The sequence below is a fragment of the Pleurodeles waltl genome, chromosome 2_1 (assembly GCF_031143425.1).
Source record: "Pleurodeles waltl isolate 20211129_DDA chromosome 2_1, aPleWal1.hap1.20221129, whole genome shotgun sequence".
NCBI classification, from domain to species: domain Eukaryota; kingdom Metazoa; phylum Chordata; class Amphibia; order Caudata; family Salamandridae; genus Pleurodeles; species Pleurodeles waltl.
The window spans coordinates 825712187-825728602 of NC_090438.1; the positions used below are offsets into that span (position 1 = coordinate 825712187).

Genomic DNA, 16416 nt, shown 5'->3' on the forward strand with positions numbered 1-16416 from the left:
TGTAATGTAAACTTAAGGGCTGCTTTCAGCATCAGCAGAAATAGAAAGTGGCTTATTATGCAGCAGTAGAAAGGGGATGATTTCCCAAAGAGTACTACACTAGGGTTTGTAATGGTCAACTTCCTAAAAGTGGACCTGAGTGATAATGTCAAAACTTGGAACGAGGAGGGGAAATTAATTGGCAAGGGTTTGCTGAAGCGAGAGAGGTGGGAGTACTTGTGGTTTTTCCTTTGGAATTAAATGCGGAAGCCCAAACGCTGATTACTTCAACACAATGATGTGCTAGTCGCCAGCACCTTTGATCTTCCAATCACTAGGCACTTTGTAGCTCTAGTGTTTTGAAGGAGTCTACATCTGTGAAAACAATCAAACTTCTAAAGGGCCGGCTTTTGGTCATGTATTTTGTTATGAAAATGGGTGAAATGGTAAATATATCCATCTGGAGCCCTTGCGGAGACTCCACGCTGAAAGCAGGATGTGGTGGAATAACAGTGCCCTGCCATTGCCACCCATGTTCTGGTGCTTGTGACGAGATGTTGAAGTGCTTTATGGTTGGTAATTCACTACTCTGTATTCCAAAGGTGATGGTTATTAAGTATTGTTGTATATTTGGGGGTCATTGGCTTAGTGTTGTGCTTTAAGGAAACAGGAGAATTTCCTCCATTTTCAAGTGATGGAGTATTATGTTAATAGGAGTTAGATGTAAATATTAGAGTGAGGTAATGTAAGTGGAAGAAACAGAAGAGTGGAGGAGGTTAACATTGTGAGGCAGAAAGGAGAGGTGAAACAATGAGGTTGTGATTTATAGAAGTGGGATGAGTTGATAGGTTTTGAGGTTTCAGGAATATTTACTCGGAAGGAAAGTTTGATTTGTAGAGGAGATGGAGGGGTGTATGATTATTCTCTGAGACTTGGAAGAAGATACAACAGCACACGTGCAAGACTATAGTAAACTCGGGCACTAAGGCATACAGAAAATGGAGTGTAAGGAGACTGTCACTCAAATAGGAAGGAAGGAGATATATCATCTAGCTATAAATCATGTTATTTTCATACAGAGGTTTTTGGGAATTTAGAGGTAAGAAGCAATACATGAAAGTGTAAAGAGTAGAAAAAAGGATGCACATTGATTACCTAAGGGAAGATTATCTAAGTTGTTTCTTCTTCGGTTACTCAATCTGACTACCAATGGCAAAAACACCATTTATTCTCTTCCGAATAGGTATTGGACATTACCGAAGCTATCGGACTTTGTACTCGTTTTTTTTTTAGTTTTTTTTTTTTTTAAATAAGGAGTGTGTCAGGATAATGGGATTGTTGTGTGCATCTGTTGAGAATTTGAGGAGTCAACAATCATTGGGGTTTGCACTGATCATACTGTTATGTTTGAGAAAGATGTATGAGTGTTGAGTATCTATTGTAATGTGGTTTCCCCTGACATTAGGGGTTACTTGTTAATGGATTCTGCTGATTTAGCCCTTCCTTGATTTTAGAGGGCTCTGGAGGACAAGAAGTGATTGTGGGCAGTAAGTGAGAATGTATTGATTAATTGTTAGATGACTTTGGAAATAATCAAGTCCTAACCAACCTTCTTAACGCTAAGGGATTCTCAGTGACTCTGATCTCTGCGGATAGGCAATTCCTACGTTTTTTTCCTTGCATGACGAAAGTACTGCCACCAATGTTTTTCTTCCAATAAGCAGAAATTATTAAATGTGGTGCCGGTCTGGAATGTAATTTTCTGGATTGGGATATTTTGTGATATTTGCTTGAATTAATTTTGGTACTTGGCCATTAATACTTCCATGACTGATACACAGTTGTTTGAAAAGAGGATCCTCCTCCAATTGGGAGCCAATATAGAGCCTTCAGGACTGGAGAAATATGATTTTGTATATTTACATTTTTTTTATAAACAATTTTATTAGTTTTTGCATAACAACTTAAAATCAATAGGTCACATCTGCATCTCATGGGCATATTGACATACAAATCCCATTTAGTTTGCATCTGTACATAATCACTGCATATTGTGATGTTCAGAAACACATCATGCAAATGTCGTCACACACAAGGCAATTTGATCGGATTTCCCATGTCCCCATCCAACTCCCCACACCCTGTTATACTTGGCTGGGCACCCTCTTGCTTCATATACCAACTTTTCTTGCTGCTCACACCAGTCCACCCCCCACCGCCACCGAGCAATCGCTGGTGCCGTCTCCGCATTCCAGCCGGCTGCGATATCCCTTTTGGCCACCAGGCCCGCCACCCCAGGAAGGCTTGCTCCACTATGCTAGTCCCCCACTCCCTCCAGGACACCCAACAGGTGTAGTAGCAGGGAGCCTCCACCTCCACTTGCAGAACCCTGGAAATTTTGTCTGTGACCGCTCGCCAGTAGGACAAACCCACACCATATGGTAGAAGTCTGCGTTAGGGCTCGCACAGCGGGGGCAGTCTGCATGGGGTCAGAGACCTGTTTTGTGTATTTTATCGGGTGTGAGGTATGCTGTATGCAGGTAATATGTTTGTACCATACGTAGGCGGGTAGTCATAGTTACCTTCCTCGGGGCCATCAAGGCATCCCGCTAATCCCCTTCATCTATTCGGCCCAGCTAACTCTTCCACCTTTCTCTAAGCCTTTCCAGCGGTTCCGCTGTGTTGGTGACCAGGGTACGGTATATCGGAGACATTCCTCCCTTACCCAAACCACCCATCAGGGATTTTGCTTCCGCTGGGCTAAACTCGGGGAGGGCTGTACCAGCCTGCATGTGCGTGCCCAATGCATGCGTGAGTTGTAGGTATTTATGAAACTGGGTCTTAGTAAGCGAGTACTGCCGCTGAAGTTCCTGAAAGGACCGCATATGGGAGTCCACCTAGACGTCTCCCAAAAGTGTAATGCCTATATGGTACAATTTTTGGAACCCTTTCAAGGCGGTGACTTCACCAAGCCATGCTCCCCGCCATAGCGGGGTCTGCTGGGTGAGCTTCCGTCACCTCCTGTGCCGCCCTCCACCCCAGCAGTACCACCCTTGTCACTTTGGGAATCTTGCGCAGTAGAGGGCAACCATATAACATCTCAAGCAGTCTGGGAAAGCCCATCGTCAGGAGTTCTAGCTGGTACGCTGGATCTGACCACCCACACCCCAGCCAGTCTTTAAGCACCAGTAAATGCATTGTTAAGTAATAAAGATATAAGTTGGACATTCCTAATCCCACTTTATACACATCCCGTTGACAAGTGTGGAATGCGAGCCTTGAGCGAGAGTTGTACTATAGGAATTGTCACTCCTTTGCATCCATTTCTTTAAACCATCTCCTAGGTATCTGGTGGGGAAAATTCTGGAGAAGATAAAGTAACCGGGGCAGAACCATCATTTTATATAACGCTATCCTTCCCAGGACATTAAGAGGCAGGGTCTGCCATCTCTGGAGGTCGTCTCTGATCCTCTGGGTGAGTGGTGAGGCATTGAGCGACCAGGCCAATTCGGGCAGGAGGGCCACATTCACCCCCAAGTACCGGAAGCTGTTGCGTCGAATAGGAATATTGTCCTGCCAGTCATAGCAATCCCTTACAGGATGCAATGGGACCAGCACAGACTTACTGTGGTTGTGTCCTCCAAGAACAACCTCAATAATTGCAGAGATCGGGGTTCGCTACTGGCCGGGTTAGCCAGGTACAGGAGTACGTCATCAGCATACAATGCTATATGGTCTTCACGTCCAGTGGGCCAAGACCATCCGTCAACCAATGGGTCTTCTCTTATAATCTTTGCAAGCAGCTCTATCACTAGTGCGAAGAGAAGCGGGGATAGAGGGCACCCCTGGCGGGTTCCCCACCAAGTAAGAAAGGGGTCTGACACAACCCCATTCACCTGCACCCAAGCAGTTTGATTGAAATAAAGGAACCGCACCAGCCCTGATACTTAGGGACAATCCCAGCACTTAGAAGCATCTGGGAGAGATGCATCCAGTCTACTGTGTTGAAATCTTTTTCAAAATCTATAAGAAGGAGCCCCAGGGGAGGGGTCGGGGAGCCACGGAAAGCCAGTGCTGCATGCAGCCATCTAAGGCAATGCCTGGTACTCTGAGTCTGCATAAATCCATATTGATCCGGGTGGATCAGAGAGGGCAGCACCCTTTTCAGCATGGTGGCTAAAATTGTAGATAGAATCTTAATTGCAGTATTAAGGAGTGAGATAGGGCGGTAGGCAGAACAATGCCGCGATGGAGCGTGGGTCTTTGGGATCATTACCATAGTGGCCTGATCGAGGCCCGGGGGGAAAAACACCAGTTTCCTCATACATGCTCAACAGGTGTGGGGCCAGGATATTGCTACTTTTGCTGTAAAGCTCAGTCGGAAACCTGTCAGGGCCCGGGGTCTTACCCGAGGCCAAAGCCGAAATAGCAGTCTTGACCTCTTCTAGCACTATGGGTTTGCTGAGGTCTTGTCTCTTTGTTGCTGCAATTCTAGGGAAGGGCACATCTCTCAGCAAGGGGGCCTCCCTCTCCGATTGGCGTCTAGGGTATTCCTCGTAAAGTCTTGTATAGTAAGTGGCAAAGCTTTGCGCAATATCGTGGGGTGTCAGGGAGGTGGCACCAGATCCATCAACAATTTCAGGGACTACCCTGCCCGCCAAGGGCTGGGTTGCCAGCCAGTGTGCGGTTTTCCATTTTTGTCACTCCATCTGTACACGCAGGCCGTTGAGGCTCGCCACATGTGCTTTGCAGTTTCAAGGGTGAGATGCCGGATTTCCTCCCTAATTAGGCTTAGCTGTCTAGTAATGGACACGTGCGTGGTGGAGGAGAGTTGCTGCTCAAGGCGTAGTGCCTGGGCCTCAAGGCTGGTCACCTGCTGGTTCCTCGCGCGTTCTCATACTCGGGAAGATGTGTGGCATGCCCCCTGAGGGTTGCCTTACAAGCGGCCCAAATTGTGCACAGTGATGTCACAGAACCCAACTTGTTTTCAAAGTATTGGGTGAGCTGTTCTCTTAGGGTGTGAACATAATTGCCATCCTGGAGGTGCCAGGCATTCAGTCGCCACAATGGGCGTTAGGCTACGCCATTGCTATCCAACTGCACAAAGAGTGGCACGTGGCAGTATCTTCGCCCCAGAAACCCGAGAAACGACTAGTGCCAACATGAAGAGAAGGTCGTTTTTGCATGTGTATGGTGCGCTGCCGACGTGTGCATGTATTGCCACTCTCTAGGATGCTAAACCTGCCACACATCACAAAGGCCCAGGCCATCCGCCCAGCGGCTCAGTCTTGCGGCTCCAGCAACCTGACTCGCGGAGGAGGACCCGGTGGTGTCAATCTCTGGATTCATGACAGAGTTGAAGTCACCCCTCAGGATTGTCAGTTCTGGGGGGACCTGTGCCACCACCTCCTTGAGAGTCTCTAGGAATCGTTTAAACGCTCCAGGGGGGGCGTAATTGCTCAGGAGGTTAACCGGTCGTCCGCAGAGTGTGCCTGACACAGCGGCATATCGTCCTTGCGGATCTATCTGGGATGTAGTGATCACTATGGGTAGTGAGCTGTGCAGCAGGATATCTACCCCTCTATAGCCTCTAGAAAAGCCTGCGTGGTAGACTCTGTCATACCCACCCCGTGCGAGCATAGGGCAGTTGGTGCCAAGCAAATGTGTCTCCTGGAGTAAGACTATAGAAGGGGCATAGTGGTGGAGGGCGTTGAAGGCCTCCGAGCGCTTGATTTTATCTAGGAGCCCATTGACATTCCAGGAAAGAACCTATTTAGAAAGCTCCAGTGTTTGCAGGGAACCGGTATTGACTTATGTAGGGCTTTGGCCCTAGGGGTGTGATGTGACCATCTGGGGAAAACAAAACGTTAGTACAAACAAAACTCAGCCATAACATGACAGAGTGTTCCACTGTTGCTTCATCCCATACCCCCAACCACCCCCACCGCATACTTCCATCCCTGAAGCATCTGTCGCCCCTGAACACAACCAAAACCTCAAAATCAAGGTGTCTGTTATGGGTGTGGAGTGGTGGACCCCTCCATATAGTCGTAGTTCTGCACTGTTGCTGCCCCTTGTCCTGCATCCGTTGCCAGTCAAGAGATCTCCCTCTCATCTCCATTATAGTTGCATGGGATCAGTTTGTCCTTGGCTGTCATGATAGGGAGGGAGTTTGGCTAAGGTGATCATCCTCGTGGTTTGGCATAGGTCTCTTCTCCTCCAGGGCACCCGATGCAGTCAGTCCCTTCGGATCTCTTGGATTCGTTGATTCCTTCTCCTCGGGCGACTGGGTCAGTCCACTCCGCTTCCTATGGCGGGACCGAGTACGTCCGCCCCGCAACCCCAGGAAGTCAATGTGGCTAGGTCCCGGGGAGTTTTCCTCTCAGTGGGTGGGGCCCTTCCGGATGACACAGTGCTCCTCAGTGAGCCAGTCCCACGCAGTTTCCGACCAGTCAAAGAAGAAGGATTTCCCATCCATGAGGGCTTTAAGGTGCGCAGGGAAAAGCAGCATGTACGACAGCTGTATTGCTCTCAGTTTTTGCTTGACTCCCTCATAGGAGCAACATTTAATTACACTTCTCGTGTGTAATCTGGGAAGATGAGGATATTGTGATTGTCCCAGCAAAGATCCGTGTGCACTCTTGCTTCCCTGAGGATGGTGTTGCCATCCTTAAAGTTGAGAAATCGAGCAATCATGGGTCATCTGGGTCCTCCCGGCGGGGGTCTGGGCGCCAGTGCCCTATGGGCGCACCCGATGGTAAACCAAGGGGACAGCCTTTGCTCCGGCACCAAGGATCTGATCCAGTGCTTCAGGAACTCGACCACCTGGGTCCTTTCTGCTCCTTCCGGGAAGCCAATGAAGCGCCTTGAGCGGTTTTCAGCATCCTCGACTCTATGGTGAAGCTCACCAGTACGGATCAGCAGTTGGGCGACTTTGGTTTTAAGGTCTGTGATTTTGTTTTCTGCTATGGAGACTCGGTCTTCTACTTCTTTGATGCAGCCCACTGCTTTTTGCAGGTCTTGTCACAATAGGCCCACATCCTCTTGTACTTCACCAATTTTTGTTTCAACTGCTAATTGTGAGGATTCAATGGCTTGCAGGATGGTGTCATCCCCTTCCACGACATGGGTCTCTGGTGACATGCCACCTGTCCCTTGGGGGGCTGTCTGTGTGGTAAACTGGTTAATGCTCTGCTGGGATGCTGGTGCCTGTCTGTTAGTTTTGTCTTTCCCCATGATATGCCTATGAGCCTTAGGTGCTGGGTACCCCCACGTACCTCTTCAGGGTCACACAACGCAGGGCTATCACTGCAGAGGCTTGGGTGATTTTCGCTTGCTGCAGGGGAGGCGCTCTAGGGACCGCATAGTCATCAGGGATCAGAGGGAGGGAAAAGGGGTGGCAGGCGAGGGGGGTCTCCATGAGTCTTGGTAGTGGAGCGCGTCTCACACCACCTCTAAGGCCCACTCCTGTCCGACCAGCACTCCTCCTCAGTCTCTTCACCTGGCTCCCCTCTCCTCACCACACCTCTTATTGCACTGGCCACCTCCACCTCTGATGTTTCGACCCCACTGCAGCACCCCTCAAAGGCTCCTCACTTGCCTCCTGTCTGTGTCAGACTCCAATGGGCCCACGTTCATCACAGTCTACGTACCGCAGCCCCTTCTCCAGCCTCCACCACCCTGCTCTTGTCCGCGTTCAAATTCCACTGTACGGGCATCAGGTCGTTCAAGTTCCTCTTCTGCCCCCCCGGGGCCTGCGCCGCACATCAATGCCATGCCACAAGTTCGCTCCTGCTCGGCCTGCCCAGTCCGGGCACTGGGACAGGACAGTTGCTCTTCCTCCTACGTTGTCCCTGCCCTCACGCACGGACGGCAGGACCACCCCGACCCCAATTTGGGCGTCAGGCCTTCTTGCACCTGCTCAGCGCTATCTTCTCCCCTTCATTCAGGTCTGTTCAGCCCGGGCCCCGGGGCAGGCCGCAGCGGCACCCTGTCGCTCCCGCACCACCGCTTGTCTCCCTGGTCTCCTCACAGCGCATTTGGATCTTCCTCCTCACCTCGCACCTCCCATAGCAGGAATCCGATCAGCTGCTGGGCCAGACCGCCGATTGGAGCGTTGCGGCTCCAGCACACGTCTCTGCCGCTTCTCAGAGGTTCGGGGCTCCTCCTCAAGGCCGCACCGGCCTCCACCAGGTCAGCGGGCCAGAGCGGGTCCGGACCCCTGGCTGTCCTCTGCAATCACCCTGCTGATCTTTCGTCCCACGCGGCACATCTCTTGGCCTTCAGGTGGGGTTGCTATTGTGTTAGGGACAGACAGGATGCAGGAAGAAACATAGCTTGCAACAGCGGATGACGGAGGGGTCCCGAGCACTCTGAGTGCGACTGCCATCTTGATGCCCGAAGCCACGCCCCTCATACATTTACTTTAAGAAGTAGTCTTGCTGCTAAATTTTGGATACTTTGTAGCCTTCTAGTAGTTGAGGGTGGAGTGCTGTGGTATAGTCTGTTAGCATACTCAACTTTTGACAAGATTGGCAGTGTTGCTTTTACCTTTTGAGGAAATTCAAGATGTGGAAAGATGTACCTAAATATTTTCAGTACATAGAAGGTAGATTGAGAGAGCCTGTTCATTTGTGTATTCATGGAAGATGTGGGGTGAATAAATATTCCAAGATTCGTTTATGATTGTGGCTAGTTTTGACATGGGTCTCAGTTTGTCTGGCGAGAATGATCTAGAGTCATAGTTTTTCAAATCATCACAGGTCAGTGTTTCCGTTTTTTGAAGTATTGAACTTGAGGTGATTTCAGGTCATCCGTTGTTCCATGGCTACGAGGCACATGCTAAGTTTTGATGTTCCTAGATCCCTTAGTATTTTTAGTTTGAGAATTATCTTTGGGTCATTGGCATAGTTGTAGCAAGTGAGTTTGAAACTACTGATAAGATTTAGTAGTGGCTTCATGTATGTGTTGAAGACTACTATTTTTACACAGTAAAAGTCTGAATAGAAAGGCTGTGCGTGAATCTGGTATGATCTGTTTAGTTAACAGGAAATCCAGTTGAGGGTGATGCCTTATATAATAACTTCTTTCAGGCTTAAGAAGAAATGTGGCATGATGTACTGTGTTAGGCACTAATAGTCCAGAAGTATTCATGCAGGGACCCTATTTTTGCCGACTGTGTTTTTTAGGTTGTCTCAGAATTGCCATCAGGGCAGATTTGGTCTGTTTCCCTGAGCGGAATCCTGTTTGCTAATCTGAGAAGGGTTTGTTTTCCTCTGTGTATTCTGAGGTATGGTGAAAAGCTGCTTTTTCCATAAGTTTGCTAGAGAAAGGAAAATTGGGGATTGGTCTGTAGCTGTTAATCTTGGGGGTCAAAGCTGTTTTTTCTTAAGTAGTGGGGGTATATGTGCATTTTTAAATAACTTTTTGGAAAGTCCAAGTTAAAAAAAAGTTGTTGATAATATTTCTGATTGAGATAGATGCTAGTGTTGATTAGGGGGTCTTTTGAAAATGTGTGGAGGGCAGAGGTTAAAAAGGCAGCTGGTGTGACTGTTAACATTTAATAGGTATTCAAATTCTGAGGTCTTGTTTCTCGGAAGGCTGATATAGATGGAGGATGAGTATCTGCTGTGATTGTTGTTGGCTGAATAGGACAGCAGGAGTTGTTTCTCCTAGTTGTTAGAAGAAAAAAAACAGTGTGTCTGTTTTGTTTAGATAAGCATTTTTAGTTTATTACAGAAGTCTTGTGAATGTGAGGTAGATGTTTGACAGGTCTCTGGATTGGAAATTTCCTGTAGAATTGTATGGAGTTCCATGCCTGGGCATTTATTTAGCATTCTAGATCCTGCACGAATAGTGGGTTTTTGGCAGTCATTATGTATGCTTGGTATATTCTGCGTGTGTGGGTGTAGAGTCATTTTGTCATGTGGGTTCTTGGACTTGAGACATCTGCATTGAAGTGTTGGTATTTGTCCTTTCATTTTTTTCTTCAGCTTTCTATTCATCGAAGGAGCCTCCTTCTCTTTGCCTAGCTTTGAAGTTGTTTTGGAATTAATATGTCAAAGGTAGGCTATTCTGTTTTAGGTTTAAAACTACAATAACTGATTAAAACCCACTGAGAGGGAAGAATCCCTCATCAGTGTAAACATAAACACCTCGACAACCACAAACTGGAATGCTGTTCAAAGAAAGGAAAATGAGAGAGAATGAGTCATTTCTATATCTCTCTGAAGGGGCCATCACAATGTAACTTTGTCATATAAGTAAGCAGTAAGAAAGATAAGTCTAAGATTCTTCTTCTTGACTTTTGCTGTTTAGGGAGGCCACTAAAACATTATTCCTAGTTCCTTTATTTCCTTGAGTTTTGTGTGTATCTAATTAAAGATGCATGGTTTAGAATCATGCTTTAGGTCTGATATAAATATTTTATACACTGTAGAGAATCTGTGAATATTAAATTGTTTAATTATTTCACTGATTAGTGAAATTGCTGGCTCACAAGAATCTTGGCCAGTATGTACTATCTCATTTACCCACTGACACAGAATGAATAAAATCCTTTGACACATCAACCCCTGTTTCTAACAAGTCAGTATCGATAGCAGGTCACCTTACAAGCAATCCAGGAGTTAAAGATTGAATACAAGGAGCTTGTGAAAATAATGTTGTCATCATGCACATGGGATAATGGTGGAAACACGACAAAATTCCCACGTATTAACAAATTCATAGCTACAAGATGTCACGTTGTTATATGTGATATCGCCAGCTAATATTAGCTTTTTATCCTAGTGTGCTTATTGCTAGGGGTTTTGAACCCATAGTTGCAATGCTAACAGCAACACTTCAAGTCCCAAAATACCCTATGAAGTCTGCTAAGAGGGCAGGACTAACTTGCAGTAAGCCATTTGTCATAGGGACACGTGGCAGCTGTGAACGTCCACTCAACAGCAGCACCCCGACCTTATTGTAGTCAGGCAAAGAGTGCAGAATAGTAGTGGTGGGCTTTCATAAACTATCAGGTTTCTGATGCCTTAGAAACCAGGGCCACAAACAAATACTGAACCAAGACAGCCTAGTCAAAGTCTGAGAACATCCATTGATGTAGTTTATCCACTGCGTTTATGGTTTCAAGTTAAGTGGCTATTGTCTTTGCATTTTAAACTCCTGCATATGTTTAGTTTGTTCAACTGCGTATAGATTGTAGGGGATTGGTGAACTTGATGTTTTATTTGGAATCTTGAACAATAAATTGATGATAGGTTCATGTAACAAGTGAGGTTTTTAAGTAGTGGTTAGTTCCAGATTTCCTAAAATTACATCCTATGGATCACTTACTAGGTACAGAGGTGATCTGTTTTACATTGTGTGTTTTTAGACCTTATGTGATAGAATTTGGTTGATTCGTATTTGGGTTATCAAACCATATGTTTAGGTCAGCAAGTATAGATACAGTGAACAGTTTTGTTGACCGACCTGATACCATGTCCAAGAAAGCATCATTACAACCTCTATTATTGTATAGTTACCTCCTTTAACTTTGTGATAGCTATGGACTCCTTAAATGCAGTGGTTGGTCTGCATCCTTTTTCCCTTCAAAGTTATGTGTAATGGTTTGATAATCCTGGCGGATACCTTTATGCAGTGCTGAGGTCGTGGCTTTTTCTAATCAGGCTTCAGTGAGAAATAGAATGTCTGGTTCTGTGTCTGTCAGTCAAAAAAATTATTTATTTTTGCTCACTGAACAAGCATGCATAAGCAGACATTTACATTTTCTTTAGTGGGAAGGAACGTATGTATCTGGGTTACTGTTGGTCTTATGCCTTGTGCTCCTTGTGGATATGTTCTTACTATTGTTTAAGATTTGTTCTTTGTGTGTGCGGGAATGAGAGAAGGTAAGGAGTGTTGCTGGAGTGATTGTGCGAGTATTGTTTGCTTTGCTTCTCAAGTAGGTTTATTAGAGATTTGGTGAGGTTTTTATAGGAGGAAGAATAGGAGTCCGATTGTGTTTGGGAGGTAGTTGTAGGTGTTAATATTTTTGTAGGTCATGTGTTAAAGCCAAGTTGTGTTATGTAGTATAGGTGGTCTGATGTTTGTGCTATTGGTCATGTCTGTCCCTTTTTGTTTACAGTGGAAGGGATTCAAGTAAGTGGTAGTGAAACAGGGTGATCTAGTGCTAGTGCTCTAAAGGCAACAATTTATGTCATTGTTTAATTCGTATGAAAGTTGTGGATGAGCTGTTTTGTGTGCTGTTGAGTAGTGTTTAGTTGTGCTGAGTAATTAAGGTATTAGATCAAGAGGGAGAGTGTGAGTATTGGGTTTGTGAAAGGAGAGGGTGGGAAGGTCTGTGATCTTTTCTAATGGTAAGGTTAGTTATGTCGTTAGACGAGGCTTGTCATGGAAGATAGTACATGTGGAATGTGCTTTCATGTTTGCCACGTCATTTGTATAACCCGGGCATGACCATATAAAGTGAAAGAAGTGTGCATGTGCACAAGTGCAGTTAGGGCATTGATGGTCATGCATTTTACTCTGTGTGAAATTTACATTGTATAATCTGAAACATAACATTAATTAAAACTTTCCCTTATGCTCACATTACTTAGTCCAATGTTGTTCATGTAACTATATATATATATATATATATATATATATATATATATACATACATACATAGAGAGAGTGTGTATGTGCACGTACAGTTATGGGACAGTGGTTTGATCTGTCCTACGTCGATCCCCCTTTACTGATGAATAAAGGCAGCTGAGAGCAACAAGGTCCATACTGAATGTGCTAGTCCTGAACATAATTGAACCAGTTCATGCAATGTAAGTGGAACTCACTCTTCTGGTATGCAAAAGAGCAATAAATGTGTGTATTGCACACATATATATGCCCACACACACAGGTCCGGCTTTAGGACTGGTGGCTCTCTGTGACAGTTTATTATGGCGCCTCCCTCCCCATGACCTCCTCCTCGGTTTCACTCACTACCACCCGGCAAATGTGCCCCTCATCTCTCCATCGCTCCCTTTTCACATCCATTCATGTGTTTTAAAGCACTTGTAATGGCTATACTAATCCACTCAGCTAGCCAGATAAAATATTGGGGCATATTTAATAGCCCCTAGCGCCATTCTAACACCACATTAGCGTCATTTGTTACGCTAATGTGGCGTTAGAAGGCCAAAAACGCAGTGCCCTATTTACAAAGAGGCCCAATGCAAGCATTGCGCCATTTTGTACCCCTTTTCGCTACATTATGCCTGCACCAGGCATAAGGGATGCAAGGGGGGCATCCCCCCGTTAGGAGGGCCAAATCTGTCAGATTTCTTTGTGTCATTTTTTCCCGGCACTTTTAACGCCTGCTCAGAGCAGGCATTAAAAGGAGGCTTCCATTGGTTACTATGGGCCTCTGGCTGCTTTGCAAGATTAGCGTCAACATTGTTTCGATAATCCTGCAAAGCACCAGACTAGCATAAAAAATTCTGACGCTAATCCCTTAACTACCGCCATGGTGCACAGTATTTTAAATATGACGCACACATGGTGGCATTAGGGAGGGCGCTAAGAGAAGCAAGACATTAGCAGCGCCACTTTTTTCAAATATGCCCCATAGGGCACTGCTTAATTTGTAAATAAAAAGGTGCTGGTGCCCAGAGCCCTCCTCTTAAACATGTGGCTGCTGCAATTAAATGTTGAACGCGGAATACAGAGGCAGTGTAATCCTGAAGACATCTCTGGCCTCTTCAATCTATTTACATGCACTTCCTGCCCCTTCAGCTCACTCTTGCGGATTTGTGCTTTCTCCCATTGTGACGCTTTTTCGCTTTTCTCTTTGTCCGTCTTTCGCATAGGTGTCCTTTTTCTTGCAGGAAATGCTTGAGGCAGAAAAATAAGCGCCGGCCTTCAAAAATTTGTGCTGTTGCTCCGCACCAGAAACAACAAGCACAAATTAATTACTGCCATAGGGGCATATTTAAGAGCCATTCTAATGCCACCTTAGTGTCATATTTTTTTTTACACTAATGTGGTGTTAGAAGGCCAAAAACGCAGCGCCATATGTACAAAGAGGCGCAATGCAAGCATTGCGCCACTTTGTAAACCCTTTGCCCTACATTATGCTTGGACCAGGCCTTCCATTCAGGTAATGTAACCCCTCGGTGGATGTACTTTTCAAAGTGTAATTTTGGGAGATTTGGTTTACATGGGGTTTGGTGATTGGAAATCACCTTGTAGTGGGTATCCTGGTTATTTATTTATTTTATTTTTTTAAGTGCCCAGGGTCTAGAGGCACTGGTGCCCATGGGGGCTTCCCACATGATTGTGCCATCTTATTCAACTCCCCCATCATCCCAACCCTACTGCAGTCAAAGCATGTAGTGCTGGCACAGTTCCAGGACTGTAAATAGTCTCGTGACGCTTCAATGTGTAGTAAGATTTCGTCCCCTTTTTAATGATATTCTGCCCCATGCTTACGCAACACTGGAGAGAGGAGAGACTGTGCTGTCCAGATTTTTCCTTCGACTCCTGTGGTTTTTTTTTAAATGCTGTTTTTAGCAGCAGCTATCAGCAAGAGTGGGAGAATGACACTAGCTCGTTTGCGGGGGGAAATGTGGATGTCGTATTGTGTTGTACTTTCCTTGCCATTTCCCAAAGTTTAATTTTTCTCTGTGAAAGTCTGAAGGTTTGAAATGGCCCTGATAAAGAAGAACATATTTAGTGCACTCAAACATGCACAAGAAAATCCGGATCTGTTTGGGGGAACCAAATAATTGTCACAAAATCCCTAGTGAAATCATTTAAACAAATCTTTCAACGATATTTCTTTCGATTTTGCTTCCCTTTAATTTTCTAGTGAATTGTTTTTTCAATAACTGTTGGTAGTAAATGTGGTTAACTTAGATCAAATACCATCAGTGTAGATAAAAGCCGCAAACATTTCAGTTTGGTGTTTATTGTCCTCTTTCATGATAAAGACTCAATGCTTAAAACAATTTCAAAGTTTCAACTTTGGCCCAGTGCCTATAAAGTAGGATTCAAACACTGCTTTTTTGCCTTTTCTTTGTAATCTCTTTAATGTGTGTTATTATTTTTTTGTTAACAGAAAAAGCAAAGAACAAAGGAGCTATCCCAACTCTTTCACTCCTACAGTCCCTACAACCACAAGGTAAGTCATTGCTCATTATTGTATTAGTCTGTTTACTAACTGCACTCCTCCAGGCGAATAGAAAGGGGGAAAAACAGGAACCAAGTGAGAAGAAAGCCGATCTAGGCCAGAAGGCCTATGAAACAAGAGGATAGTTGAAACCTGATTTAATGCGGTTTAACTCTATAGTGAGGCACAGGAGCATTACTACATTAAGATTAGGCCCTTATCAAAAGGCCTGAGGTTCATATTTTTAGCATGTGTTTTTCAGCATTGATTCTCTCTTTTTTTATATATATATATATATATATATATATATATATATATATATATATATATATATATATATATAAAGAGAGAGAGAATATATATATATATGAGCTTGTGCAGGGAAAGGCACAGCTTTGATTGGCAGCCAACACTTCAAACCAGGAAATGTTGGCAGCCATCTTGGGACTCAGCTTCAGCTAAGTCCCACTAAAAAAGTATAAGGGAGAAAGGGGCCAGGATAGGGACACCCTAACCCATTATCTCTGGGGGCTTAAGAAAGCAATTTAAAAAAATGTGTAGTGAACCTTGTGGCCAAATTTTATTTTTCTCCCAAAACAAGCACGGACTCCTACGCTGTTTTTTTTTTTAGGCCCCCGGGTGGGCCGGGTTCCTGGGGCACTCACATTTTTAATGCAATGGGGTGGGGCTCTGGTTCACCTGCAGCCCCGGGGACCACCACCTCCCCGGGCCTTTAAAAAAATGAAACTTTGGGGGGGAGGAGGGGTAGAGGAGGGGCCCAGGGCATTGTAGAATTTGTGTGTGGGAGGGCCACACAGCCCCTCCGCAGCCCCAGGGATCGCCACCTCCCCGGGTCATGTCTCAAATTGTATGCGATGGGCCGCGCGCTTTGACAGCTGCCGCCAAGTAACAGCAATTACTCGGCTCGCAGCAAGGGAGAGCTGTCAAACCGCTCTCCCTCACTGCAAGCAAAGATTTCCTCTGTTTCCCTGCCCATGGAGATGCTGGCAGGGGGACAGAGGAAACAATTGCTCTCACAGAGAAGGAGAGTAATGCTGGCTCCCGCAGGAGATGGGGAGCCACCTGGTACCGTGGGGTGCCTTCAGGCTCCCCTCACAGTCCCCAACATTGTGACAGGGGGGGGCACCCAGGCCACATGGTCAGGCCCTCAGGGATGAGGTCCCCGAGGCCAAGATCGACCCTGGGGAGGGGTGGCCAAGTGGCCTCCCTCCCCCCAAAAAATAATAATAATAATTAGCCCACACCCTGGGGGATGGGTC

At 45.7% G+C, this 16416-nt stretch overlaps 1 protein-coding gene across 1 annotated transcript in view; it reads left to right on the forward strand.

Annotated features, from left to right (window-relative positions):
• Positions 1–16416, forward strand: part of CDKAL1 (CDK5 regulatory subunit associated protein 1 like 1) — a 1931537-nt gene that overhangs the window by 1540970 nt on the left and 374151 nt on the right. Inside the window, exon 12 of the mRNA XM_069218767.1 lies at positions 15086–15148. Coding sequence (XP_069074868.1) covers positions 15086–15148 — 63 coding nt within the window. The remainder of the gene's footprint in view (positions 1–15085; positions 15149–16416) is intronic.